This window comes from Megalops cyprinoides, chromosome 1 (assembly GCF_013368585.1).
Source record: "Megalops cyprinoides isolate fMegCyp1 chromosome 1, fMegCyp1.pri, whole genome shotgun sequence".
Taxonomy (NCBI): Eukaryota; Metazoa; Chordata; class Actinopteri; order Elopiformes; family Megalopidae; genus Megalops; species Megalops cyprinoides.
Window position 1 is genome coordinate 45,709,608 of NC_050583.1, and position 26,736 is coordinate 45,736,343.

A 26,736-nucleotide genomic window follows, 5' to 3' on the forward strand; every position below is an offset into this window, starting at 1 on the left:
TTTCTACAACATGCACTATAGATGCAGATTAAAAAAAGGAAATCACATCACAGGGGATCACATTACTAAATAGCAATAGTAATCTGTGCGCTGTTTCTTTTGTGCCTTCAGTTGTTTTGTTTTTGGGGGGACGGAGGAGGGAGGGGGACTTAATTTTCCCAGAAATCAGCCGCGTGCCTCCCTCTGCCAAAAAAATGAACGTCTCAACTCCCTCACTGAGTGACCCGGGGGATGATCCGAAGCTTGAGAAAACACGGCCGGAATGCGGCTCGCACACAGCGCTCAGAGGAAGTCAGACGGCACGGCGGAGGAGCGCGGCTCCGCGGGCTGGAAAAGCGCTTTGTGGAGCGCCTTGCCCCGTGCACTGCCTCCGAACCCCGACATTACGGGGGTTTTAGTGGGTCCCTTGTTGTCCAGACCTAAGAAGGCCGCAAGCTTCCATCTGAATAAAACCAATAAAAACATTCTGTGTGCAGACAAACTGCTGATAGCCTGTAATCCAGGTTTAAAGCTCAGTACCCCTCTGGGGCCGCCGTGGAAAACGCAGTGCGTAATTACTGTCTGCTGCAGATACCCATCGGGATTACCCAAAGTGGGCTTTGGGGGTGAAACAGGTTGCTGATGTCATCTGAACGGGGATTTTTGCCATACCGTGCGGTAATTACAGAAGTCTGTCAGGAGAGTGGAATGAATTTTGAAAGCTTTCACGGCTTCCTCGGTGTCCCGGCGAGCCTCGCCCGAAGGCGCACGCAGTTTTCCGCTTGTCTGTGTTTGATTGGGGATCGAATGTAGGTTATTTTTTACTGCAGAAGCAAAACAAGATGTTATCAACCAATCAATTCATCAGCCTGTATATGAATGTATCCATCTACCTATCTCGATCTATCTAGCGATTCGTGTTAGAGTTGCATTTTATTTGTGCTTAGACAAACGATCTTTTAAAAAATTCCATTCATTTCCTGTCTGCTTGTAGTGATTACATGGCCTGTGTAATTCATTACGGCCCTGAGGTTATGTTGTGAAAGCATTGTGCACTTTTAATTCCATCATTTGAACGACTGAACCCACTCTTATCAGACATTGTTATTTGGTTAATGTAGACTATACAAATGAAACGGTCGCTCGTTCCTGTGAGATCCCCTTGGAATTATAATAAGACTGTGCATATAAATTGAGACATTTTGTGTAGGTTTTACGTAAAGGGTGAGGAAATAGTCTAGTTATGCGATTAAGCGCTCTGCATGAACACGTAAAATAATTGCAGGAGGTTTCTGATCTTGGTTTTGATTACCTGGATCTTGTCCAGCCGAGTCACCCAACCCCCCCCCCCCCCCCCCCCCCCCACCACCACCACCACCACACACACACACACACACACACACACACACACACACACACACACACACACACACACACACACACACACACACACACAGCGAAAGAATAATAAATAAAACGGAACCTTCTACTGGATATAAATCATCAGAAGCATTCACCAATTAATACTTTTAGTTATGCCATTGAATTATTATTTTCCAAACACAGTACACACAGTAAACTGCTTTTTATTTCCACTTTTGTCTGGAACATTTCAAGATTACAGTACATAAAGTTGTTAAGCGTCTGATGTTCGCTCTGAAACAGAAACTATTTTTTTATTTTTTAGGATCATTTAACAGATATCCTGCTGACCTCCATTGGAACTTTCTGGGGTTTCAGAAGTGACCCAAGCTGCAGAGCACCCTCTCACGAAAGCCCAGTTAAAAGAGATGGATCATCAAATTAAGAGTAAACTGTCACGTTTCCCTGATTTATGGCGAAGCCCTGCCCGATGCTGTCATTTATCGCGTTTGGGCTGCGCTCGCGAGGCTTCGTGGCGTGGACTGTGAGAACGGCCTCACGCACTCTCTTGCCGGACCCACGAGAATACCGAGAGTTTCCACATTTACTGACAATAACAGAGAAGCGTTTTACTCAAAATAATTAATTATATGGAGTATTTATTTTACTCTGTCTGTTAAGTGGGTCAGTTAAACTTGGCAGGGGGTGGCGGGTAGGGGCCGATCGCGGCTGTGCTGGAGTACGGTTGGTATGTGTGAGGAGCCTGGGAACTGCTGAAGAAGTAGAAAGCAGAACGACAGTCTGCCTGATCATCTGCGTTTCATTGCTGGTATTTAGGGAGAAGAAAAGTTCTTCAAGTAAACAAACACTGATGTCGTAAAACCATGAAATGGAGCCAGGTTTCTGCAGACCAGCATTGCTCTGCTAATGCGCTAGCTTGCTCTGCCGGCTAACTCCTCTCGCTGTCCGCAACAAAGAGCATCACAGGTGACCTGAGTCAAAGGGTGCGGTTTTCTCAAAGAACGGCCCTGTGGGGAACAGATGAACATTGAAATGCAAGATCTTCATCTTCAAAACTAAAAACACAGTGTGGTTCTGTATCAGGACAGAACATGCAGCTGCCCTATACAGCTATGTTCAGAGCCGCAGTGTGGAGCACTGGTTTGAGCAGCAGCAGTGTGGTTATATAAACGTTATGTATCTCAGTCAGATGGATTATTGGGTGATTTATAAACATTGCCAGCATGGCGAACACCCTGCACAAGAATGCCTGTCCTCTAACCAAACTGACCATTTCATGAGCAGTAGGAGAGGGATGTGCAGTATTCATAGTGCAGTAGTGACCCCCCCCCCGGCTCAGTGACCCCGTTGCTGGAGTGTTGATGATCTGATGTGAGAGGTTTGGTGTTGTTCTCTAGAGGGGGTCACTCTCTCAGCCTTACAGTGGAAGAATAGTCCAGCTGACACAGGGTTATTCCAGCGGAACCCCAGAGGTCAGAGACAGGACTGCACCAATCAGTACAATGCTCACGCAGTGTCCGCAGTAGTAGGAATGGTCGCTGATCCACGTCAGTGTGATACTACTGGAGTGAGTGGGGAAAAAAAAGACCCCTTTTCTCTCTGGCTCCCCTTGCCTCTCTGGAGGTCTGCAGTACTCAGCCACCTGGTGAGAGTGCCTCAGTCAGAGAGTATCTTAGCAATAGCCAGTGTGAAAGTTATGGAGGGTGGTGCAGTGGTACTGTAGGGTGTGGAGGTGGTAGGAGGGTAGTGGGGTAGGGGGTAGGGTGGTAGACTGGTTCAGTGATAGAGTCGTTTAGGGTAGCAGGGTGGTAGAGCCATCCAGGGTCGTTAGCTTTCATACTGCTCTTGTTCTCTGCCCTACGAGGTCATCTCTCACTCATACCACAGTACTGCAGCCATTAATATTAATGTTATTGTAAATTATCATACAGTGTCATGTTCCTGCCATAACACGAACAAGCACAGTGGACCTCTAGTGTTCAGGACTAGACAGAGATGCATATTAACTGCCCTTGTACAGGTATACAAAGTGTTGCACAGGATTCAAAACATGCAACGGACCGAACCATGCGCTGCAACCTTTCAGCAACATTGCTGGAGCGAGATGTGCATGCATAGGTTAGCTGGGGAAGTGGTGTGAGATCCTGCCGGATCCGGTCTGCTGGCTGTTGCCATGGTGAGCACAGAGGCATTCCTCAGCTGTGACTCAGGGGTCAGAGATTCAGCTGGGTTTTGACTCAGACGAGGCCCCTGGCTGCGGGCGGTTCCCATGTAAGCTGCCGCGGGCTCGGCTGATGCCTCCTATCAGCCGCTTTGTTCATTTTCCCAAAGTGCAGCAAAGCATGATGGGGAGGTGGGGGTATGTGTGTGTGGGGGGGGGGGGGGGGGGGGAGTGAAAAAGTGTGTCAGATGGAACGGAGAGAGCTGATTGGATGGGAGGGATCAATGTGTCTTCTTGTGTGGGGGAGAGTGAGACGGTGATAGGGTGACAGAAAACACACACACACACACAGTGCATGGTTTGGTACACATGCTTTGAACTGTCACACCAGCTCCACTCGACAGACCTTGCGTCCCACAGCTTGCTTCACAGCTGAATCAGACAGCGTGTAGCGTTAGCCTTCACATAAGGCCACAGTGCCCTCCACAGTTATTCCTACTCTGGAGTGTATACAAACGAGAACAGAAGTGTGTAACAGAAGAGCATCTGCATCCTCCTGTTAGATACTGAGGTGAGGGGAGGTTGGTAAGGATGAGGGGAGGGTTCAGATATAAGCAGGTGTAGGTATGCTGAACTGTCTATATGTGCGTGTTGTCAGAGGAGTGAGGTCAGACACATGAGGGCACAGGTTATGGTGGAAAGTGGCCAGGATGAATTCTGATTCTGAGGATTCCAGAGGCAGCGAGGGGTTTGCACCAGCGCAGGAGATGCAGCCAGAACACAGCGTCCCAGCGCAGCAGGCTGGGGGGAGTCTTTGAGGAGGCAGATGGTGTGGAGGTGGGGGACCCTGGAGAAGAGAAGAGACCTGCAGGTGGATTACAAGTAAGGAAAGAGGATCCAGCCAGGAGCTCAGAGATATCACTGTCACACAGGTATACTCTGTGGGAGAAGAGGGTGGTGGTGGGGCGGTGACCTCACAGAATGCACTGAAGGAGAGCCATGAGAGAGACGCAGGAACGCCATGGTGACGAGAGGGTGTGGAGCCGGCAGGAAGCTGCAGGATCTCAGATTGGACCTCAGCAGAGCCGACCTCTGTCACACACACCACAATCCAGTGCCATGAGGGCAGTGAAAAGGGGGAGGCATGTACCAAACACCCCAAAAACAAGCCAAGTAGCCAGGACAAGGTGGTTCCATTTATTTATACGGGAGGACCAATGGCGTGGTCCCTTCTCCCCAACAGAAGCTAGTACACTCCATTTACAGGTGTATTTACCAGAGATAGAGGCTCATACGGGTGTTTAAAAAAACACTTCTAAAATGTTTTAAATATTGAAATGCTTTTGATGAGAATACAGAGTGAACCAGGCAGGTCAACAGCTGAGCTAACTGTTCTCTTGTGCCTTCAGGGTGTTTTCTAAAGAAAACGGTTACTTGATGCAATAATATTATTGACAGTTCATCAACACAACGATCAGGGTCCAGTTTGGGTGTTTAGATTGAAAACAGGTTTGAGGACGTGCAGGATTTTTGGAGGGGTAAGATAACAGGAGTGCCTGTGCAGGGCAGACACCCCAGCTGCAGGAGGCCTAAAGTAATCTCCCACCTCACGGCGTACTCAGCACAAACTGGAACTCCAAAGACTGAGGGCGTTTCAATATACTTTTGAGGATTTTATGATTTAATTTTGAGCTCAGGTGGGAACTGACAGCCAGTGAGGTCTTATTGAATAATAAAAAGAATTACATAAGTTATTCTTAAAGAATCCATGTTGGTTTATATTTAATCTCCTAAAGCGATTCAGAACTTTTGTAACACCACTAAAAATAAAACCATGTCATCAATTCATTTCACAAATGACTCTTTTAGCTGTAAATCTGTACCTTCTGTGTGGCTGCCCGTGTGCAGCTCTGAGATCATTATTAACGGACCACGGGAAGTTTAATCAGGCCCTGCAGCTCCAATTCAAGAGCTGTTTGCACAAAAGAACGCAGAAATATTTGTCTAGTTTTAAGCAAGAGTAAATATTTCTAAAACCCAAGAACATTTTGAACATATTTTGTAATAAAACCCCCCAAATCCCCTGAAGATTGCTCTGTGGAAGACGGCCAAGTGTAAAAATATATAAATAAATGAATAAACAAACACAATGTGGCCTAAAAATAGATGTCATTTCCCTCTGATGCACCACCTTTGGCCCTCTGAAGAGGAGAGAGGAGGAAAGAGACAGGCCGAAAGGAACAGGAAACGAGACACAGAGAGAGAGCCGGACCCAAACGTCATCTTCCTGGTAGGTTGTGACAATGCCACAACAGACACAGCATGTCCACAATATAAGTTATGTGACGACTCTGTCATCATATATTCATTATTCTCATAATTAATTGGTCTGTGGATTTGTTGTCTGAGTAATTCTGTAATTCTGTGTCAGTGTTACAGCGTTTCCTGTAAGTTTAGGAATGCTTTGGCAACACATGCGATTCATAGTCACGCCCATAAAGCCACTTCAAATGAAAAACTGAATTGAGAAACAAGAGACAGACAGACAGATATCCTGACAGACAGACAGACAGAGACACGCTGTTCTGAATCTACAGACACATATGCGCTCTCTCTTTCTCTCTCTCTCTCACACACACACACACACACACACGCACCCACATACACACATGCTCTCTCTCTCTCACTCTCACTCACACATACACACACACACACATGCTGTGACTTGTGGTGGACTCTCTATTTGAACTCTCACACAGTGGAGTGGTAAGTGATCAAACGGTGAATGAAGGGGTCCATATTGTTCAGTTCAAAGCACTCACACACCCACAGAGAGAGAGAGACCCTGTGCAGCTGGGCTCTGGGACTGAGGGGGTGTCTCTGACATTTCAGACTGAAGGAGAAGAACAAGTAAACTCTTGGTAAGGCAGGGGAACATTAGAGGACACATCTACACACAGTCTGAGCAGGCTCAACACTCAGAGAGACAGACACACGCTGTTCTGACACATATGCTCTCTCTCTCTCTCTCTCTCTCTCTCTCACACACACACACACACACACACACACACAAACACAGACACACTCACACTCAAACACACAAACTCACACTCTCACACTCAGACACACACATCTGCACAGTCTGAGCAGGCTCAACACTCTCTCTCTCTCTCACACACACACACACACACACACACTCAAACACACAGACAAACTCACACTCAAACACACAGACAAACTCACACTCTCACACTGAGACACACACATCTACACACAGTCTGAGCAGGCTCAACACTCTCTCTCTCACACACACGGATACACACTCAAACACACTCACACTCTCACTCAAATACACACAGATACACACAGTTACAACAGGCTCTACACAAATCACTCTCTCTTATTGTCTCACATACTGCACACACACACACACACACACACACAACTGTGTAGAAAGAGAAGAGATTGTGCTGTTATGAATGGCTGCTCTTTATTATTCAGTAGCACTGTTACATCATTAAAGTCTCTCTTCCAAAAGACATAAAACATTGGTAAATATGCATATCAAAACTCTGTCTCTTTTGTATCTTTTCATTTGATATGGAAGGTGGATTACCATAGTTCTTCACTGCTAAAACACTTTAAAATCCATTTTCAAATACATTACTGTTGTATTATAAAGAATCGTGTTTCTAAGGGCAACAGCGCATTTTTGCCTTCATACCAAGGAGTGTACAAAGGGATTTCATCAAAAAAAAAAAAAAAACGTTCGCTGAGGGAGATGTGACATCATCTTTTTCGGTTATCTATTTACAACTACAGCAAAGTCTTCGTTAACGATTGGTTACAGGCCCAGGATTGCCACGGTAACCAGTGCCCCAATTGGTCCCGCAGAACCTGCTGAAAGAGTCTCCAGCAGTGACATCCCATAATGCTCAAAACACAGCACATCTGTAGAATGTGGCTTGGAGAACTATGCTCTTTTAGGCTTTGTGGCTGACAAGTATCTGATTCCTAAAAATGCAGGTTGAACTGAAGTTCAGAGCATCAGCGCCAATGCCACTCCTGCAAAGTGACCAGAAGCACTGCTTTCCTTAATACAACAAAATGGCAGTTTATAATTCATCTATAAAACACAGTCACACCAGCTGTAGTTATTTTTCTTAACATCATTCTACATGTTTGCAGTGATATTTGGTAGATGCACTTTGTGTTTACTGATATTATGGGCCAAAAATCTGGGACTGATGGTTTTACAATGACACTGAAAGAAGGAACATAAGTCATTAAGTTATATTCTGTGTAAAACGGTGACGATATTATGTTCAAAAAACCGAGACAAGCTGGTTAGCACACACAGACATGATTCAAGCCTGACCTCTAGTGGTGACACTGCAGGGTTGCAGTCAGACTCCTCAAACATCGACAAGGGGATATTGAAGGGCACGTCTATCTATTCTCAGATAAAACGATCAGCGTCTTAAATAACTAAATACTTAACATAATGTGAGACTGAAATTATAGCAGTTTATCTGGAAAGAAAGACGACGGATGTTAAACCCAGGGACAGATCTGGTCGGATAATCTGTGAACACTCGGTGTGTCCAACCCAAGCACTTTCCCAGGTTTAATGTTTTCCAGAGAGGGTCCCTGGGGCCTTGCAGTGGGTAGCCAGTAATGAAGCAGAGGCCTTCGTTCCCCCCACCCCCAGCACCGGAAGCCGATTCCCTCTGTCCTAAATGCAGGGATGCAGTTGGAAGCTCTCATTAGTACCAGCGGTGGTGTGGGGGTGGGGGGTGGGAGGGGGTGTGCAGTGTATTAAATGGCTCTTTAGCATAAGAACCCCGCTGACGTCTATGGGGGGGTCCTTCGAATAAAATTTGGGCAGCAGTGAAACCCAGAGAAAAATAAAGAAGCAGCTCTGTTTATTTAAAACCCTTAGAAAACAAGCGCTTTCCTCTTCCTGTCTCCTCCTCTTTTAAAATACGCCTTTGCTTTCCTTCCACCCCATTACACTCATTCAAATCTACTTCTAGTATCTGAATCTGGGGGTAGCCTTCTGTTCAAGCAAAAAAATAAACTTTCTTTTCACAGGGTTTCTGCTCGTAACCGTTAGAATAAAATTCAAATCAAACCAAACTCTATATGTAAAATTCCAATAGTGGAGTGAGAGGCTGATTGTGTGTATAAATGAAGACATGCGGGTTCTGAGGGTTAGAAGAGCTTGGCTTTCTTTTTCATGTCGTTGCGTTTCCACAGGGGCAGTCTGTCGAACTCCTGGATCTCCATCCCAAAAATATCGAAGAAGAGCTCGGGAGACAAGTGCCGCTGTGGAGAGGGAGAGGGAGAGGAAGAGGGCAAGGACAGGGAGAGGGAGAGGGAAAGGGAGATCAAGAGGGAGAGGGAAGGAGAGTCAGCGGGTCCAGAGCTAACCGCTGCTAACACTAAACAGCCACGGGACACCACAACAGAAACAAAACCAATCAGAATGAATCCAATTATGACTAACCATAAACTAAAATACATTTCTCTTTGGGGAAACACAACAAAAGCATAAAGGAAAATGGTGTGCTGTTCGGCCATAAAAAGAGAGTGCATGATAAAACTGTAAAACTGTAAAAAAAAAAAAAAATCAGTGCAGTATGTGCTCTGTACATCATGCCAATAAGCTGAGGGGGGCATCACAGCCAAGGTCAGGTAAAACGCTCCAGGTAAGCTGTTACCTCCAGCCTGGTTCTGTCCACGTCCTTGGGGAGCTTGGCACGGCCTCTGCCGGTGATGGTGAGCATTTCGTAGGGGTACACCTTTAAGACAGACAGCGTGTTGCAAGGGTCAGTCTATGTGTGTGTGTGTATGTTTGTGAGTGCGGGGGGGTCACATGCCCTTTCTAAGGCTTGGATGGGGCTGGCCATGCTGAATGGACTGCAGGCTATTCTGCCTCTATGCAGAGGTAACATTGCCTCTGCAGACTCCTGCCTAATAATCACATACAAACACACACACACACACACACACACACACACACACACACACACACACAGGTATGTACACACATCATGCACGCACACACATACAAACATCACACATACACACACATGCATACACACACACACACGTCTCTATGTCTCTCTATCTCTCCCCTTGGTGGAGATACTGGTAAAGACCGCAGTCAACAAATACAAACAGATAAAATCAACCCATCAGTGGCATTCCCAGCATGTCTGTGACATGTGTGTGATTGTCACAGTGTTGCAAGAACATTGTGAGAACATTATGTGTGACATGCTGTGCTGTGCCATCCCCAGAATCCTGGGAGGTGGATGATCAGGGGAGGTGTTGGGTCAAATGACGTTGTGCAGGGTTAACGGGGTGACCTCTGTGTGACCCCCAGAAACTGCTGCACCTGAGCTTGCAGTGTGTGTGTGTGTGTTTGTGTGTGTGTGTATTTTTATCCAAAAAACTGATATTTCACTCAGATTACACTGCTACCGAGCCAGACAGGACACACACCTTCCTGAGAGCTAAAGCACTGAGGATGAGAGGCAGCTGAGGGACACACAAGCACAGGCGGAGAGACCTGAGCACATGGCTTTCATCACAGCGGTGTGGATGAGAGCGCACTGACACAGTGCCAGCCCCACGCACTCAGACTCCACATCTCTGATGCCATGAGGATGCCCACATCTCGCAAAAGCGGGAAAACACACTGCTGAAACGTGAAATACAAGGACTCTCTGAAAAACAGAGAAAGTAAAATGTCCTACAGAGTCGTGTTGGTGCGGCGCGGTCCTGTGTCATTTGGACTTCGGTAACTATCTAAATGCTTAGACTCTTGCGTTTCTGGTTTCTGCTTTCCAGTTTTTAGTTGATGAGGCAAACTTCATGGCATGACAGACTTTTGTGAGTACGGGGGTGAGGTTGGGTGGTGGGAGCGTCACATCTTGTGTGACACTGAGGTCATCGTGATTGAGGTTAAGCTATAACACCAGGTGTGATGGTTTTAACTAGCAAGTAGGCTCACAGCTTAACAACCACAACACTGTGATGTCACTTCCTTTTCACACAGAAGGAAACCGAGGGACAGAGCTGTCATTCCAGAGGTCAGAGGTTGTGCACCGTCAGTACAGGGGCACACAATGCACGCTATGTATTATGGGAACTGGGAACCATGGTAACTGAGGCGAGTAACTGCAGTTGGCCTCGGGGCCTCATGGGCAGAACAGGACCACACAGGTGAGGCACACCTGTCTGCTTATGCGCAAACAGATACACATACTGTCGCAGTAACTGCCGTTGTGCAACATTAGGTTGTACGTTCCAGGCCCAGGTTAGGTACTGCTGTTGTGAGCTTTAGCCCACTGCCTCTGTAAAAATCCATCTGGACCACAGTGTGAATCCGTGTGTACTGCCAGCCCTGGAGGAGGGCCTCTCTCAGGCTCTGTGACTGAGAGATCAGGTTCAGCTCCTATTCTGCAAAGATCCTTACTGAACCCTACACCCCTCTGGTTTACAGAAACACCAAACGTCTGATGGCTCTGCCTCACAAAGCACTCACGACACACACACTACACTGGTCATAAACACAAAGGAGCAACGGGTTTCCTGAAAGAAATTTTAAAAAATAAAACAAATTTCAACAATATGACAGGAATGAAATACTTGCTTTTGGTTCCAACATATTAGGCATAGACAGTCCCCTGTCCATTCTGGAAGTGTAGTCACTGCCGTCCTGAATGGGCTACAGAACAGAACACACACAGGTGATAAAGCGCAGCCCATCAGCCCATCAGGAGAAGTCTGCAGTGTTACCATGACGACAAAACACCTTCCTCAACACACACAGGAAGGGCACCCTCTCCCTCCCCTATTACCGTGGCAACCCCCCGAGACAAAACACCTCACCCGGCTTCCTCCTGCCGGACCCTGAGTTACAGATCTCACACTCATTATCGCTCATTACATCTGGGCTCGTACCAGCCTCAGGCACTTCCTGACCGCGCCCACTGAGGGTGTCACATTTCACAGACCGAAAGGTGTGGTGAAAACTGTGCGACCGTTTCACCCTGTTGGTCAGTTATGTTCAGATTGAAGTGTCTCCTTTAAATGAACATGTAATCCGGCCAGACTGCTATTCGCTGAGAGTCCATACTTTTTTAATGAAAGGAAAAAGGAAGACGTGCAGTATTAGAGTATGACCTACATGTATCTGCCGCTGGCGGCACACTGTGAGTTTATCACTGACCGTGACCGCGGAGGGGTCTGAGGGACCGTGAGTAAACCGCACCCTCACAGAACAGAACACATATGCAAGCAGAGCGCATGGCAGTGAACCGCATTCCGTTACATGTGTACGCCCGAGAACGTAACATGAGCGCACGCATCCATGGTCATGCAAGGCAATGAGCATGCTGTGAGCTGCAGGAACAGCACAGTGGAGGGTGACAGGCATGCACGCTCCTTACGTACCTTGAACTCTGCAAGACAAAGAAAGAGAGTTAAAGAAGTATGTTAATATATCTCACGCCATCAATTTGACCAAAACATATTCAGAACGACACAGTCACAAAGTTAAATGAATGGTTTTGAAAATAGCAACATAACAATGAATCTTTGTTCCTAAATGGGAACCAATTGGTCCATGTTTATGTAGAGTGAACAGAATCCAGAATTCCCACACAGAATGAAGAGGGTCTGATGTCATCGTTACACACAGGGCATTATGGGATATGGTGAGGGTGGCCCTCAGCGGGTACAGTACCTCTCACTCCGCCACACACATCTCCGTAGCTGTTGTACTGTGTGAAGTCTGTGGACTGGGGCTGCAGGGACAGAAACACACAGCGGCTTAGTGAGGGCTGGGCTGCAGATATAAGGATTCTCCACACCGGGGTCTTCCTATCACTCTTTCTCTCTCTGTTTCTGCTGCTCTCCCTTTCCTTCTATCCCTTTCTCTTCTTCCTCTTTCTCTTCCATCTCTGCCTCTCTCTCTCTTTCCCCTCTCTCCTACCTCTCTCCCTCTCCCCCTCTTTCTTTCTACCTGTCTTCCTTTCTCTCACTGTCTAACCTCTCAATCTCCATCTCTCTCTCTCTCTCTTTTGTTTTCTTTCTTGATGCACTTCTTCAAAATGAATTGTATCTGTGCTTTGTTGTGACGTCCCAGTAAAGTTTGGTTAAAATTCTCCCTCTTTACCTCTCTTTCTAACCCTCTGTTTCTCCTCCCTCCCTCTTTCTCTCATTTTTGGAAGGAAATATAGCGCCTTTCTCTGTCTTACCCTGTGGAGCCCGTTTCGGCCATATCCAGGCAGTGAGGACGTTTTGGAGGTTGGGGAGTTGGGGTCTGCAATGGACACAGAGACGGTCAGAGCTATGTTTAAGTGACAGGTCAGAGGTCACGTGCCACAGACACAGCACAGACAAAATAATATCAAACTGCTGGAACGATGTTGAAATGAACAATGTCAAACTGCCTCTCTCCTGGGGAAAACCATCTGCCCCATTTTATCCCAGTTAGTCTGTGTGATGGGAAATATGACAAACAATGCAAAGCTTAACACAGAAAACAAACAACCCTCCACACATACTTCTAGCCTGAGTCTGTCCTCAGAAGATCCATCCCCCCAAAGCTCCACAGGGCTTGCAGCTGAGAGAGATTAGAAAGCCCAGCTTTCTGAGCAGCAAATCATTTTAGCCTTTGACAGACATATTTTGTTGGGAAACTGCACCAGACCGTGTGGCTTTATGCGCATAGCTGTGAGGGGGATGGGGTCACTCAGAGCTGGAATGTGCCGGGGCAGGTGGGTGTAGTGTGGGCGGGGATAGTGGGTGGGGCGGGGCTACCTCCTGTGCAGTTGGTGTACTGGGCGGAGTCACAGCGCTGGGCGGAAACGCTGCGGGAATAACGCTCCTTCTCCATCTCTTCCTTTAGGATCAGCTTCCCCAGCCCAGACTGGATCTGAGGACACAGTTACACAGGAGGTGAACACCGAGTAAACGCTGAGAAAATTGAACACTGAGTAAAGCCTCAGGAAACACTGAGTAAACCTTTAGTAAACCCTGACTAAATGTAGTAAACACTGTGTAAATACACCATAAACCTGGAGGACATTGGCTGTACTGCCTGTATTAGCTGTATTAGCTGCAGTAGCTGTGCTGGTTGTAGTAGCTGTGTTAGCCGTATTAGCTGTATTAGCTGTACTAACAGTACTGGCAGTATTAGCTATATTAGTTGTGTTAGCCGTGTTGGCTGTATTAGCTGTGTTGACTGCAATAGCCATGTTAGCTCTGTTGTCTGTATTAGCTATGTCAGCAGTATTAGCTATGTTAACTGTATTAGCTACATTATGTGTGTTACCTGTGTTGACTATATTAGCTGTCTTAGTTGTATTAGCTGTATTAGCCATATTGGCTATATTAGCTGTATTATTTGTAGTAGCTACATTAGTAGTGTTAACTGCAGTAGCTATGTTAGCTGACCTTGTTGAGATGCTCTTCCTGGATTTGTCTTCGTTTCAGAAGCTCCTCCTCCTCCTCCTCTCGTGAACGACGCCTCCCATCTGAACCTGACAGTACCAGAAACACACTATGAATACACATATACACACACACACACACACACACCTTGCAGTCTAATCCACAATTATATCTGTCAAAGTCATCAAGAAATTGATTCAAGTGGTTGGGACCAATCAAATCCCTCTCGACAAGATCACTAAGGTCTCCAGCCATGTGCTCTATAAGCAGTGGTGATTCTCACTGACCGGGTCCCTCAGTAGCCCAGGGAAAACCCGCTTCTCAAAGGGAGAGCTACCGTAACCAGCTGCTAAAACACATCACTTCCCTCAGAGGCCTGCAGGAGGAGCTGCTACAGCACTCACACATATGAGCGTGAATGAGGTAATGTAGGGTTTGACAAAAGGTAAAACGAAACATAAAGACACACACCCAGAAATGTCATGATCAGTATGAAGTCAATGACATAAATGAGCTCATTTATGTATTTTTATTTTTGCATAATGATGGGTTGTTGTGAATGGCCAGATTCCTCGTGCTAATGGCATTGTTCTGTGTAAGGCACAATTCTTTATAATCTGTTCTGAAAAGTCACACCAAGGCAGCTAACTGAGCTACACAGGGACACAAGCTGCTGGGGAAACGTCACTGTCTCTGCAGGGGCTCTATACCTATGGGTGTGCCAGGCCAAAGGTAACAGGAGACACTCTGTGTGCAGCTGGTTAGGCCTGGATCTGGATCGACTGCGTGTCCTGGTGCAGAAGGAGGAGCCTACCTACTGCAGCCGGGGAGGGCGGGCAGGGCCAGTAGTCTGTCTCGATCTTTGGCGTTTGGTCAGGGCTGGGGGCGTAGGCGGCAGGGAACTTGGCGGATTTGATGATGTCGTCGGCAGACTTGCTTTGTGCTGCCATGGCAGCTGAATCTGGATTGGCGGATTGGCAGATTGGCATTCAGGGGGGCTGGTCTATGAATTGTGGGCAGGGCAGAGGGAACAATGCTGGCCAATCACTAAGAGGCATCTGACCTTCCTCATTCCTCCGTGCCCATCATTCAGGAGGCTGAAGGGGTTGTTTCTATATCCTTTAATTAGTAAGCTTTTAAAAAAAAATACACAAGCCAATATTACAGTTTGATGTTTCCATATTTATTTTTTGATATTTTTTGATATTTTTTGATACTGAAAAAGGATGTCTGAATGGTGCCGGTGCAAGGAGGGGTCCTGACGAATGTCAGATGCAGAGTTTAGGTGGCCAGTTTTGTGCCTGTCGGAGCAGCGGGATATCCAGTGTACTGGCTTTTTGCTTGTGTTGTACTCTACTTCACTGGTAAGACGCTTTGGATAAAAGCGTCTGCCAAATGAATAAATGTAAATGTAAGTGAGTGTCAGGAGCTCTCAGCCTCCTCTGTGACAGTGATGGGCGGAGACTCAGGGCCCAGCCTCAGCCTCGGTCTGAGGTTCAAGGCTGCATTACCCTCTAGCTTCTCTTCACTCTGACTTTGACATTAACTTTGAGTGACAAATCTGAGCAGCCATTACATTTTAATTATCTAACACTAACCTAAACAGATCATAATTTAAGATTATAATCATCAGAATAATCCAAGAGATTATGATCAGCAAAAACAACTGCAATGATCAGCCCATTTTAGTCTACAGTGAATCTGCTCTGGCCTTGAAGTACCTCTGAATACATTACAGATTAAATCACTTCCACCTGGAAATTTCTTTCACATCTGAATCTCCTTTAACTTTGTTCTCCATGCCTTTCGCCTGTCTGCCATCCACCACAACCCCAAACTGCACCCCAGTCTGCAGATAAAAACTGCTGTGTAAAAACCCATTTCAGAGTTAAAGCTTGTAATGCGCTCTGGATGTCTGTCTCAAAGTGCAGGGCAAAGCACAAGCAGTCCTTGGGTTCTGGTTTTGACTGAAGGTCCAGCTGGCATGCAGTTCCACTCCTGGCCCTGGGAGGGCACTGTACTGATCACTTTTCACAGATGCCAAGTATCCTGTTAATAAAGTGGCAGGCAACCAGTTTCTGTTTCATGACAGTACAGACAGGATCATAAAAGGTGATATTAAACCGTGGCTTGGATCCACACAAAACCGCCTGCAACATGGAATTCATGCACAGTGATTCTGAGAAATGAGTTGGCCAATGTTTTTAAATCAACAACAGGGAAAGTGTTTGTTTGGACATAAAAGTGAAATGAGCAGATGCTTCCTCTGAAGACTGATTCTGTATCTGTTCTAGCTGTTGCACAGAATGGTTGGGCCACAGGTAGAGCTTAATGGACTGATCCTAGGTCAGGGCTTTGGGCCACTATCTAACCAAAGCGAGAGCGTGGCCTTTATCACTGATGTATGATTATAAGGCTCTTACTGTTGAGGGTAATGGTCATATCTCTATGATAAGCAGGTACTCATAATGAATGGGACAGTATAACAATTTTTGTTTTACATACAGTTTTAAACAATTTTATATTTCATATGTAGTGCTGTGCGCATTTATGAGAATGTTTAAGTGAATGCTTTGAAGCAAATCCAAAGAAACACTTTCCCAGAGTTTAAATTGTTTTCAGAGACAATTTGTAGGTTGTGTAATGTAAAAAAGCATAAGCTCTCGGTATACTCTGACCCCCACCCCCAGGGAAACTGTCCTGGAGAGACACTGCATGTCACCAGGCCTGAACCCATTAGACATAGGAGAAACCTTCAGTGTTGTTTTAATGCTGTTTTATGTTGTTTTATGAGTTTATCTTAAAAAATTAATGTTCTGTTTCATTCAGCTGGTGATGGAACACATATAAAAAGGTTTAGGTTTATGAGGTTTTCTTTTATAAATCTAAAAGATTATGCAGAGGAGGGAGGGGCTACAGACCACACACCCCGGCAGACCGCTAGCACACTGAGGGCGGAGCCATAGACCACAACCCCTGTCTGACTGACAGCACATAGAGGAAGGGGCAGGTGAGCTTTCGAAAGGGAACTGAATACAGACTCATAGAGTGTTAACAGAAAGGTGAAAGGCAAACGCATTTTTACTGATAATTATAAATGATTAAAGACTGTGGTTTATTTCCCTGAGGAATGCATTTGGGGAAGCAGAGGTTGTTCTAGAGCAGGCTGCAGTATGTGGGTTACAGCATAGGTACAGGAGAACACCCCGAAAGTACACCTCAAAACAACAGCCTCATATCTCACACAGCCTTCAAACGTTATACTGTACCATCTGTTTCATCATCACTTCATGTATATATGCAAATCATACACATGACACACCTATACTGTGTGTCATGTCTTTTCATGGGTCCAGTTAAGGTTTAGAACCTTGTTCACGGATCCTACAGCAGTGTCCCCCTGAGGAATTTTAACCAATAACTTTCTGGTCATATTCCAAAAATAAGACTTCACACTGTTGCCCTTTCCTGGTCTGACACAGTTGCTTTGAGCAATTGGCTTCGTACTGATTAAAATTTACTCTCTCCTTCACATTGCTGATAAGACTGACACTTGTTCTATTTACAGCTACAGTCAAAATCTGAAGCCTTTGTGTTACTAATATAAAACCATTCTCACAACATCCCTGTAACGCTTCAGCAGCGTTGAGAGAGCTTTGGGAGCTGCCCGGGAGTACGGGCGTGTGCAGTGAGAGCTGGTGTGAGTGTGAGGATGTTGCTTTGAGGAGATGCAGCGATTTGTTGCCGTTTCACAGCAGAGAGAGGTTTCAGCCGCCCAGACAGTTACGCTCGGGAGAGCTAACCCAAAACTAGAGACTCAGTACTCGGTACTTACACAGGGACACGGGGGCGGTCACATGATGCGTGGTCAGGGGTTAATGAGGTGTGAGGAGGGATGGCACGGGTCCGAATGAAGAGACAAACAGATGGACAATGAGAACACAAAGGATGCACCCTCCCAGAGTTGGCACTTTAACTCTGCAGGACACCACATATGTTCAGTATGTTACACTGTATAAGGAAGCAAAGAAGATAAGTTCTGGTCCTAGCTGGTACCCACTGCCATGTTTATAAGAGATAAATAGCACCATCTAACCCCACAGCTAATTTACTGAACACAGTATAGCAATAAAACCATGCTCTGATGCACAATCCACATCCACTTAAAAACACAAAATAACACCCACAGGTTAAAGCTTTAACACCAGCTTCCTGCCCATAGGTTACTGGTTACTACAGTAGCTCTGTCAGTAATGTTATATGTAGTTTTGTTTCTGTAAATCATCATCTTCTTAAAAAAACCTCCACAAAGTGTGTGTGTGAAAGAGCAGAGAGGAGAGGAGGCTAGAAGGGGTACCGTGCTGTTTATAGATGGGGGGCTTCCTGTAGATGTTTATGCCTTGATCTGTGGGGAAAGAGCAGAGATACAGTCACGTTCTGACACCAACAGAGCCATGGAGGATGAGGTGAACAATGACAAACGTGAACCTGTCTGCTACACTCAGCACGAAGAGCCATCACTGACCACTGCAGAGGAAATGATTCAGTGCACGACCACATGAACATGTTGGATTGGTGCATGAACACATGGATACAAAGAGTCAGTAAATGAGCACATGAATGTGATAATTCTGCAGGAAAGGGGTCCGCATGATTCTGCAGGTATGAAGGACAAAGACACACCATTCAACCGTTTTCACGTAACACACACAACCAGGATGGGGCTGTTTGTTTAACAGAGTGATTAGACCCACAGCAGAAAAAACATGAAATACCTGTGATAAAGCACAGGCCCAGTGCCTCCACAATAAAGGGTGAGAATAAAATACACCATGTTTACATATTACTGTCAGACATGGACTGCATGTATTAAAAGCATGGCTGAACAATCCTGGTTTTGACTCAGCAACACTCCCATCTGACCTCAGACATGATTCTGCACTATCTGAGGAGGCTGATGAGTCAGCACGGCCTGAGGCTTATGGCCCCTCAGATGCTAACAGACACACAGCACTGAAACAGTAATGTCTGCAAATGGTGAAGACTCATAACAAAGCATGAACATGGTGCATTTAAGGCAATTTAAAGTCCTTTATACTGATATCACAACAACCACGACCCGTGGCAACCATTTATCATGTAATTCTACAAATGACACAAAAATAGGGTATTCATTATACACTTAATACACAAACAGATTTTTATTAAACAGTTGTAGTTTGATGGGAATTAAGTTCTACTTCATCTTTTCATTATTATTAAAAGGCTGAAATTTCATCCTTAGTCATAAGAACAGCAGAGGGGCACTGTAGTAGCACTATTGCACTGGAGAGGAGTGCTACGGCACTGAACCTAGAGGTTGCGGGTTTGAATCCTCTGTCGTTCTGCTGGTGCATTCAGAACATTTCATAGCAGCGGGAAACCTCTGATTTCCACTCCAGGGTAGGAAATGAAGACATGATGGTCAATGGTGACAACAACACAGCGAGAGAGAGAGATGAAGGGGGAGAGAGGGAGAGAAGGACAGAGAGAAAGAAGAAGAGAGAGAAAGAGAAGGAGACAGAGAGAGAGGGAGAGAAGGAGAGAGGTAAGGAGACAGAGAGGGCTACAAAGCAGCACATGGGAACTCAGACAGACGCAAGCTCGAGCTCCTACCTGGGAGATGGAAATGTTTAGGGTTGAGAGAGAGAGTTGGGGTGACCGGGCGGCTGTCTGACCGTGCAGACAGGGGGGAGTTCCGGCCGCTGGACGGCTCGTTGCCTCCAAACGAGAAAAACCAGGGAAGAACGTAAGACGGAGCAAAGTCAAACGTCCAGACGAAAACGAGAGAAACAGAACGCAAAGATGGCGGGGTCAAAACCTCAAACCAAAGAACGAGGGATAAAGAGCGGGCCGGGGGGAGAGAGTGCGGAGGGGCACGGAATAGAGGAGTGAAATGCGATCGATCCCGGGGTGACACAAGCACCTTTAGGGTACAGGTGTACACGGGTCGCGTGACCACAAAACAAAAAGCACAGGTGTGCGGACGGGATGGAGAAACAGATGCACAGACGCATGCTGCAGCTTGGCACAATGACACAACATGCTCCGTTCAAAAACTGACCGTTACTACTATAGCATTAACATACAAGTATAAGAGCACGAGATTACAGAGAAAATCGCTATGTTAGAAGGCGTTCAAGACTGCCCTTAAAACTTTAACAGCTAACCGTGCAAAAGTAAATGTGAATTAGTAACTTCAGTAGTAATATATATACATCATATACCGTACATATATTTATATATATATATATCATATATACATACATACGTGTAGCCAGGCCATACACACTCTACAGTCACCTAAACAACACAGCCAAAGCCTCACAGAGGAGTGGCAGGAAGGCAGCGCGGTGACGTACCTACGCAGAAAGAGTCTGGAAGGAAGATGGAGGCAGAGGCGTGTTACACATCAGGCAGCCAGAGAGGTGGGAGCATGCAGCACAGCAGACACTGAGAGAGGCATTTCTGCACTACGGCTGCCGCAGTGACAGCCGTCACATCCAGGGTCAGTGGGTTAGGGCTTTCTCTGCGTTCTGCATGTGTATGTCGCTATATCTGTGCCCAAGGTCACTTCCTGTTTAGTGACTCCGCGTGTGTGGTGCAGTTATCGCTGTTGAGATGCGGTGATTTGTGTCAGGATGGAGTTTGATAATCGTGACGCACAGAAAACGTCACACGAGCAGCTCTAAGCACGGACTCGGGGCGAACGGGTCACGCACACTGACTGTGTCACGCATACACAAGCGTGTTCCAAAATGTGGTGAGAGGAGTGGTCACCACGGCACAGCAGGCCCATGTCTCGGCCTGCACCAAGGCCTGTACTGAGCACACTGGGCATGCGTGATGACGCCTGACCTTGACGGGGGACAGCGGGCGGGGCGGCAGGCTGGAACGGGCGGGCAGGCGGGGTGGGGGTTTGGGGGGAGGGGTGGGAACAGGGTGCGGCCAGGGCCACACCCTCTCGGCCCTTACCTTTGTTATGGGGGATGAAGTGGTGACGAAAGGGGGAGGTGGGGCGGGAGTCATTGTGGGCGTGGCTACCACGTAAGGAGGAGCAAAGTTTCTGCATTCCCGTCAGAGGCTCTGAGGAAGAGGAGGAGGAGGGAGAGGAGGCCGCAGGGCAATGGGAAAACGGCGGATTAAAGAAGGCAAGGAAAAAGGAAAGAGGGAGAGAAAAAATGAGAGGAGGACAGAGGAATAAAGAGGCTGAGGAAATAAAAAGAACCAAAAGTCATCGAGGTCAGAGAGGAGGAGGAGGAGAGCAGCCCAGGTCACCTGACCAATGCATGTGTGTGAGAGCACACACACATATGCACGCACGCACACATGCACACACACAGTAAATGGCTGGGTGGTCTTCCTTGAGGACTGGCTGAGGTGCCTGTGGGAGAGGGGTCAGAGGTCAGAGGTCAGAGAGGCGTGTGGCACTCACCCGGTCTGTGGAAGTGTTGGGGTGACCGTGACAGAGTGGGCGTGTAACTATGGCGATTGTAGACAGGTGAGCCAATGGAGCCCTGGCTGGTGGATCTCTGGATGATGCGGTCCCTCGTGTCATAGCAACCCTGAGAACCAGAGCCATGACATCACTTCAGGTATTACACACGCACGCACACACTCATACACATACATACACACACACAGACACACACAAACACACACAGAGCATCCCTGAGAACCAGAGCCATGACATCAATTCAGGTATTACACACACACACACACACACAACCAATCCTGAGAACCAGAACCATGACATCATTTCAGGTATTACACACACATACACACACAGATGCACAGCATCCCTGAGAATCAGAGGCATGACATCACTTCAGTTATAAGATACACACATACATCGCTCCTGAGAACCAGAGCCATGACATCACTTCAGGTATTGCACTCACACACACACACCACACACACACACACACACACACAGCATCCATGAGCATCAGAGCCACTGATATAAGTTTGGCCCATTCACACAAATTGAGCTTCTGAGAGAGCCCGCACAAAAACACATGAGTGGAGGAACAGAGCATGATGCTATGCTGCTCAGCAGGGAATCACAGCGACCGATACAGGCCCTTATGTCAAAACACCGCCTCATATTTCACCTATTATCATAGCATACTGTATATGACTCTTTCTTATGTAGCATAATAAGAAAGATGTGATACACAGTAAAATACGGTAATCTGATGCACTGAAATGCCATGTTTTAGCTATGGAGTAATATAATGTCTTTAAAGTAATACTACATATAGTTGTGTAATTGTTTATGTAATGCGTTTTTATATATGAAAAGTGTGAGGCCATTTAATGGCCTTAAGTAAAAAAAAAATGCTGTAACAATATGTGGTATGATAATGTGATGTAATGTAACACATGGTGACACCATGTGGTGCAGAGTAATATAATGTAATGCAGTGTAATGCTCTGTAATGTGGCAGCCAGCTCACCTCTGCAGATGGGGTGGGAGAGAGAGTTCTTGGAGACTGGAAAAGAAAATATAAATGTTCAATTAATGATGAATAAACATAAATGCTGGGAGTGAAACAGCACTCTGAGCGAGAAAGAAAGGATGGAGAAAAGAAGGAATTCTGAAAGAAAGAAAAGATGAAATATCATTGCTAGGGATGTAGCAGCAGTAGTGAATTTTCCACCTGACATAACGTCCTCACAACGTCTCTTTAACGCCAAAACAACCTTGTGAGAAAGCCAGAGATGTCAATGTGAAGCAGTGAAAGAGCCATGTGAAAATATGAAAATACACATGCTGACACACACACACACACACACACACACACACACTCCACCATACACACATAAACATTAAAAAACACTCACACACACACACTCCACCATACACATATAAACATTCAAAAATACTCACACACAGAGACACACAGAGACACACATACTTTTGAGTTAGTATTAGTATTAGTAGTTATTAGTAAATAGTAGACAGGACAGTGCTATGGATTAGTGGTTAGCAGTAGACAGGACAGTGCTATGGAATAGTGGTTAGCAGTAGACAGGGCAGAGGTGGGGATTAGTGATTAGTAGTATACAGGGTAGTGGTGGCGATTAGTGGTTAGCAGTAGACAGGGCAGTATGGGGAATAGTGGTTAGCAGCAGAGAGAGCAGCTCTATAACTGGGGCAGAGAATGTGTAAGATCCTGGATTTGGAAACTCTTAATCAATATTAGACTGCTATAATACAAGGCTTAACACCCTGTGTGTGTTAATACAGACCGCAAGTGTCAGGAGAGTTAATCGGCCATGCCTGAGGTCAAAGGTCAAAGTTCAACACCAACTTACTCTCTCCTCTGGCATGGGTGAGTGGCTGGGTCTGGGGGTCTGAGGCTGTGGACAGAGAGTGCAGCTGAGTAACCACGCCCTAACCACACCCTGACCACACCCTGCACCGCTCCTCAGGTGACTGTGTGGTAGGAATGAGGATGAGCTCATGATGCTACATTTATGATATTTAAATTTCAATTCCCGAAAACTTTTCAGTTAATTAAAAGCATTCTGATATTATCCTTTAAAGTTGCTTTCTTTGTGATTCATCATGAACATTACAGCCATGAAAGCTTCCTTCAGATGCCTTTTCAGACACAAAGGGTAGAATTCGCAGTGAAAACACATTCACAGCCTTATAGCAAAGAAGAACTCAGTAGAGCTAAATTGCAGACGCCAAGCCACTCTACGAGCTTATCTCTAAAGAGAGGACTCCACAGGGCCGCGTCAGCCTTCCTGTTTAAGTTTCACTGTGAAAATGTCAACATCTCCCAGAAGGGTTATTTCATAAATGTCCCATCTTCACATAGACCCTCTGGTCTGTTACCATGTTTACACAATCAAAGAATGACAAACAGCCTCCTCTAACTTCCTGTGTGTGTGCGTGTGTGTGTGTGTCTGTGTCTGTGTGTGTGTGTGTGTGTGTGTGTGTGTGTATGTGTGTGTGCGTGTGTGTCTGTGTGTGTCTGTGTGTAATCAGGGTATATCTGGCAGTCTCACACTGCCCTCTGACAGTGAGGATAGACTGTTCCAAAGCGCTGGCCCTGGATAAGTGTTAGCATTTTCTACAGAATGGCTGGTGTGAGGATTAGAGCTGGACAACCTGATCCCAGATCAGTTATCAGGGGCAGAAAGAAGCCAGAGCTGCCACTTACGGTCTCACTGCGTCTGGGTGAGCTGTCTCTGCTGGTGCTCAGGGGCTGTGAGGGAAGCATCAGCAAGGACAGTTAGAGGTGGCTGTAACATCGTCATGTTTTTATGTACTGTTCCACCAGGGGGCGAGAGCACATTTCACACAGTAAAAATGTGCTAAAACACACATTCCACATGCACAGAAAGCACAGAATAAATGCAAGAGTATGCAAAGAAATGAACTTACCAGCACACACACATGCACAGACACATACACACACACACAGGCACAGGCACACACACACAGTTATACACGCACACACACACACACACAAACACACACACACAGGCCAGGTGAGGGAATCAGCCAGCCTGCGGGTGAGGGTTAGCGTTGTGGTCATGGTGTATCTCTCATCAGTGTCGTTAAGGCTGTGCTGGGGTGTGCTAACTGAGCAGTGAGAGGGAACGGCAGCACAGTGTTAGTCAGTGGGTTAGGGGAGGGTCTCGGGTTCGAGGCCACTCACACGCTGGTCCAGCAGGGGCGATCGCTCTCGTCTCGCGGTCACAGGCTGTCGACAGAGAGGGCATGTGACAAACTGTCCCGATATATGCCACCTAAGAATATCCGCCTTTGGGCTCAGGAACGAGTCACCTACAGCTTCTGTGTCATGTTTCCTCAGTATTTCCGTAGCAATGTTACTGCATCACTAAAGTGTTGAGCTGACATTGTAAGAATGTTACACAGTGGCTGGGGCTCCTCTTTTCTCTGTAATGTGCATCTCCTCTGTGCGCAACAGACCAGAACACACCTAATGAAAACAGGAAGGCTATAGCCAGCGCAGACGGGATACTAGTCTGTCCTCACACAGCGCATCCTGTTTTATCTGAAATTCTTCCCCTGTCCCTCCCCTGTCAGCAGCACCCATGGAGACAGACTGCGGTCCGGTAGCATGCAGTGACCTCAGCAGATCCGTACATTGCAGGAACACCACAGGATTGTTATGTGACCGTATGTGTACGTCCGTGTGTATGTAGCTGAGCAGGGTGCACATGTAAATGTCTGAGGGATTGGATGAAGACTAACATCTGAGTTGCACTGTGCTGTGCTGTGCTGTGTTGCACTGTGCTGTGCTGTGTTGAGCTGTGCTGTGTTGCACTGTGCTGTGCTGTGCTGTGCTGTGCTGTGCTGTGCTGAGCTGTGCTGTGCTGTGTTGAGCTGTGCTGTGCTGTGCTGTGTTGCACTGTGCTGTGCTGTGTTGAGCTGTGCTGTGTTGCACTGTGCTGTGCTGTGCTGTGTTGAGCTGTGTTGTGTGTTCTTGCTCAGAGGAGCTGGCTGAGGGTGGATTACCTCTCCCAAACTCTGCCTGTCCTGCCCCTCTTCCAGGGACGTGCTGTAAAAAGGCTCATAGGTAATCAGATCGGGGCGCTCAATGTCATAAATGGCCTTGACTTTGGGGATGGCAGCTAAGTCTCTGTAATCAAGGATTTCATTGTCTACTTTTGCCTGGAGAGACAGAGACAGACAGACACAGACAGACGGGGGGAGAGGAGGTCAGTCACCAGGAAAGAACACAATGCATCTTGGGAGACTACAGCTAGCAGCTGTTCATGAGGGCTTATGGTGCGGACAGAGGGTCACTTTAAAAAATAAATCATATTATAAAAGTAACCGATCCTGTGTGGCCTGTGAATTACATGCAGGAGCATGCCTCTTTTCGAGCCTATCACCTGAAGAGGGCAGGTTTGCGCTGCCACAGAGAAACAGTCTATGATTCTAGCTCTACGCCCAGCGAGGATCATAGATACAGAATTGCTACATCAGACCTTGTGCAGGTCATAGACACAGCATTACTAAATCTAGACCCAGTCTTGATCATAGATGCAGAATAATTAGATTAGACCCTGTCTGGATCCTAGATGCAGAATATCTAGATCAGTCCCAGCCTGCTAGGTCTGCATTGCTGCTGTGACTCTGACTGTGTTGGTGGTCTAGAGGCTTTTCCACAGACCAGGCCCCTGTCCACCACTTTGCCCTCATGAACACTGACAGCTACAGGGCAGAGGAGTTCGTCTCTGGAGCACAGAGGGAATACTTACCCCCACAGGGGCAGATACAATCACAGCTTCTATACTCTGTACACTGCAATTTCAGCTCTGTACTCCAGGTCATGGACACCCTGGCACCAGAGCAGGCAGTGGAGGTCTCTGTGGCTCTGATGCTGCTGTGACCAACTCCAGCAGACAGGGGCTCAGAATCACCCGAGCTAAGCTTCAGGTAAAGCCTACCTCGTGGCTCCACCCGTCTCTCAGTGAAGTTTCTCACACCATTTTGGTCGTCTTTCTAATTCCCGTTTGAAAAGCCAGAAATGGAGCTCAGGATTCTAACTTTAGAGACATAATTATGCATTATTATTTTCCTAGGGCAGGCTGTGTGAGAGCGTAAATGTAAATTTAGCTTGCAATTTCATGTTTCTCAGGGCAAGGACACCAATCCTAAGCTAATCTAAGATCCGCATTCTGTATTTTCTGGCTTTCCTGTGATGGAATCC

General features: G+C 46.6%; 1 protein-coding gene across 8 annotated transcripts in view; it reads right to left on the reverse strand.

Annotated features, from left to right (window-relative positions):
* Nucleotides 1-6,994: 6,994 nt before the first annotated feature.
* Nucleotides 6,995-26,736, reverse strand: part of ablim1b (actin binding LIM protein 1b) — a 60,790-nt gene continuing 41,048 nt past the window's right edge. The window contains exons 10-28 of one of the 8 annotated variants that reach the window (XM_036534200.1): nucleotides 25,536-25,691; nucleotides 24,712-24,756; nucleotides 24,211-24,255; nucleotides 23,354-23,398; nucleotides 22,492-22,527; nucleotides 21,468-21,597; nucleotides 21,008-21,118; nucleotides 20,395-20,409; nucleotides 19,649-19,753; nucleotides 18,351-18,398; nucleotides 14,808-14,954; nucleotides 13,997-14,082; nucleotides 13,361-13,475; nucleotides 12,796-12,860; nucleotides 12,282-12,342; nucleotides 11,990-11,997; nucleotides 11,187-11,261; nucleotides 9,247-9,327; nucleotides 6,995-8,851 (exon numbers count right to left, since the gene is read on the reverse strand). In XM_036534200.1, coding sequence (XP_036390093.1) covers nucleotides 8,738-8,851; nucleotides 9,247-9,327; nucleotides 11,187-11,261; nucleotides 11,990-11,997; nucleotides 12,282-12,342; nucleotides 12,796-12,860; nucleotides 13,361-13,475; nucleotides 13,997-14,082; nucleotides 14,808-14,954; nucleotides 18,351-18,398; nucleotides 19,649-19,753; nucleotides 20,395-20,409; nucleotides 21,008-21,118; nucleotides 21,468-21,597; nucleotides 22,492-22,527; nucleotides 23,354-23,398; nucleotides 24,211-24,255; nucleotides 24,712-24,756; nucleotides 25,536-25,691 — 1,488 coding nt within the window. In that variant the 3' untranslated portion in view covers nucleotides 6,995-8,737. The remainder of the gene's footprint in view (nucleotides 8,852-9,246; nucleotides 9,328-11,186; nucleotides 11,262-11,989; nucleotides 11,998-12,281; nucleotides 12,343-12,795; nucleotides 12,861-13,360; nucleotides 13,476-13,996; nucleotides 14,083-14,807; nucleotides 14,955-18,350; nucleotides 18,399-19,648; nucleotides 19,754-20,394; nucleotides 20,410-21,007; nucleotides 21,119-21,467; nucleotides 21,598-22,491; nucleotides 22,528-23,353; nucleotides 23,399-24,210; nucleotides 24,256-24,711; nucleotides 24,757-25,535; nucleotides 25,692-26,736) is intronic. The other 7 variants (XM_036534209.1, XM_036534226.1, XM_036534218.1 and 4 more) reach the window with 7 other exon arrangements.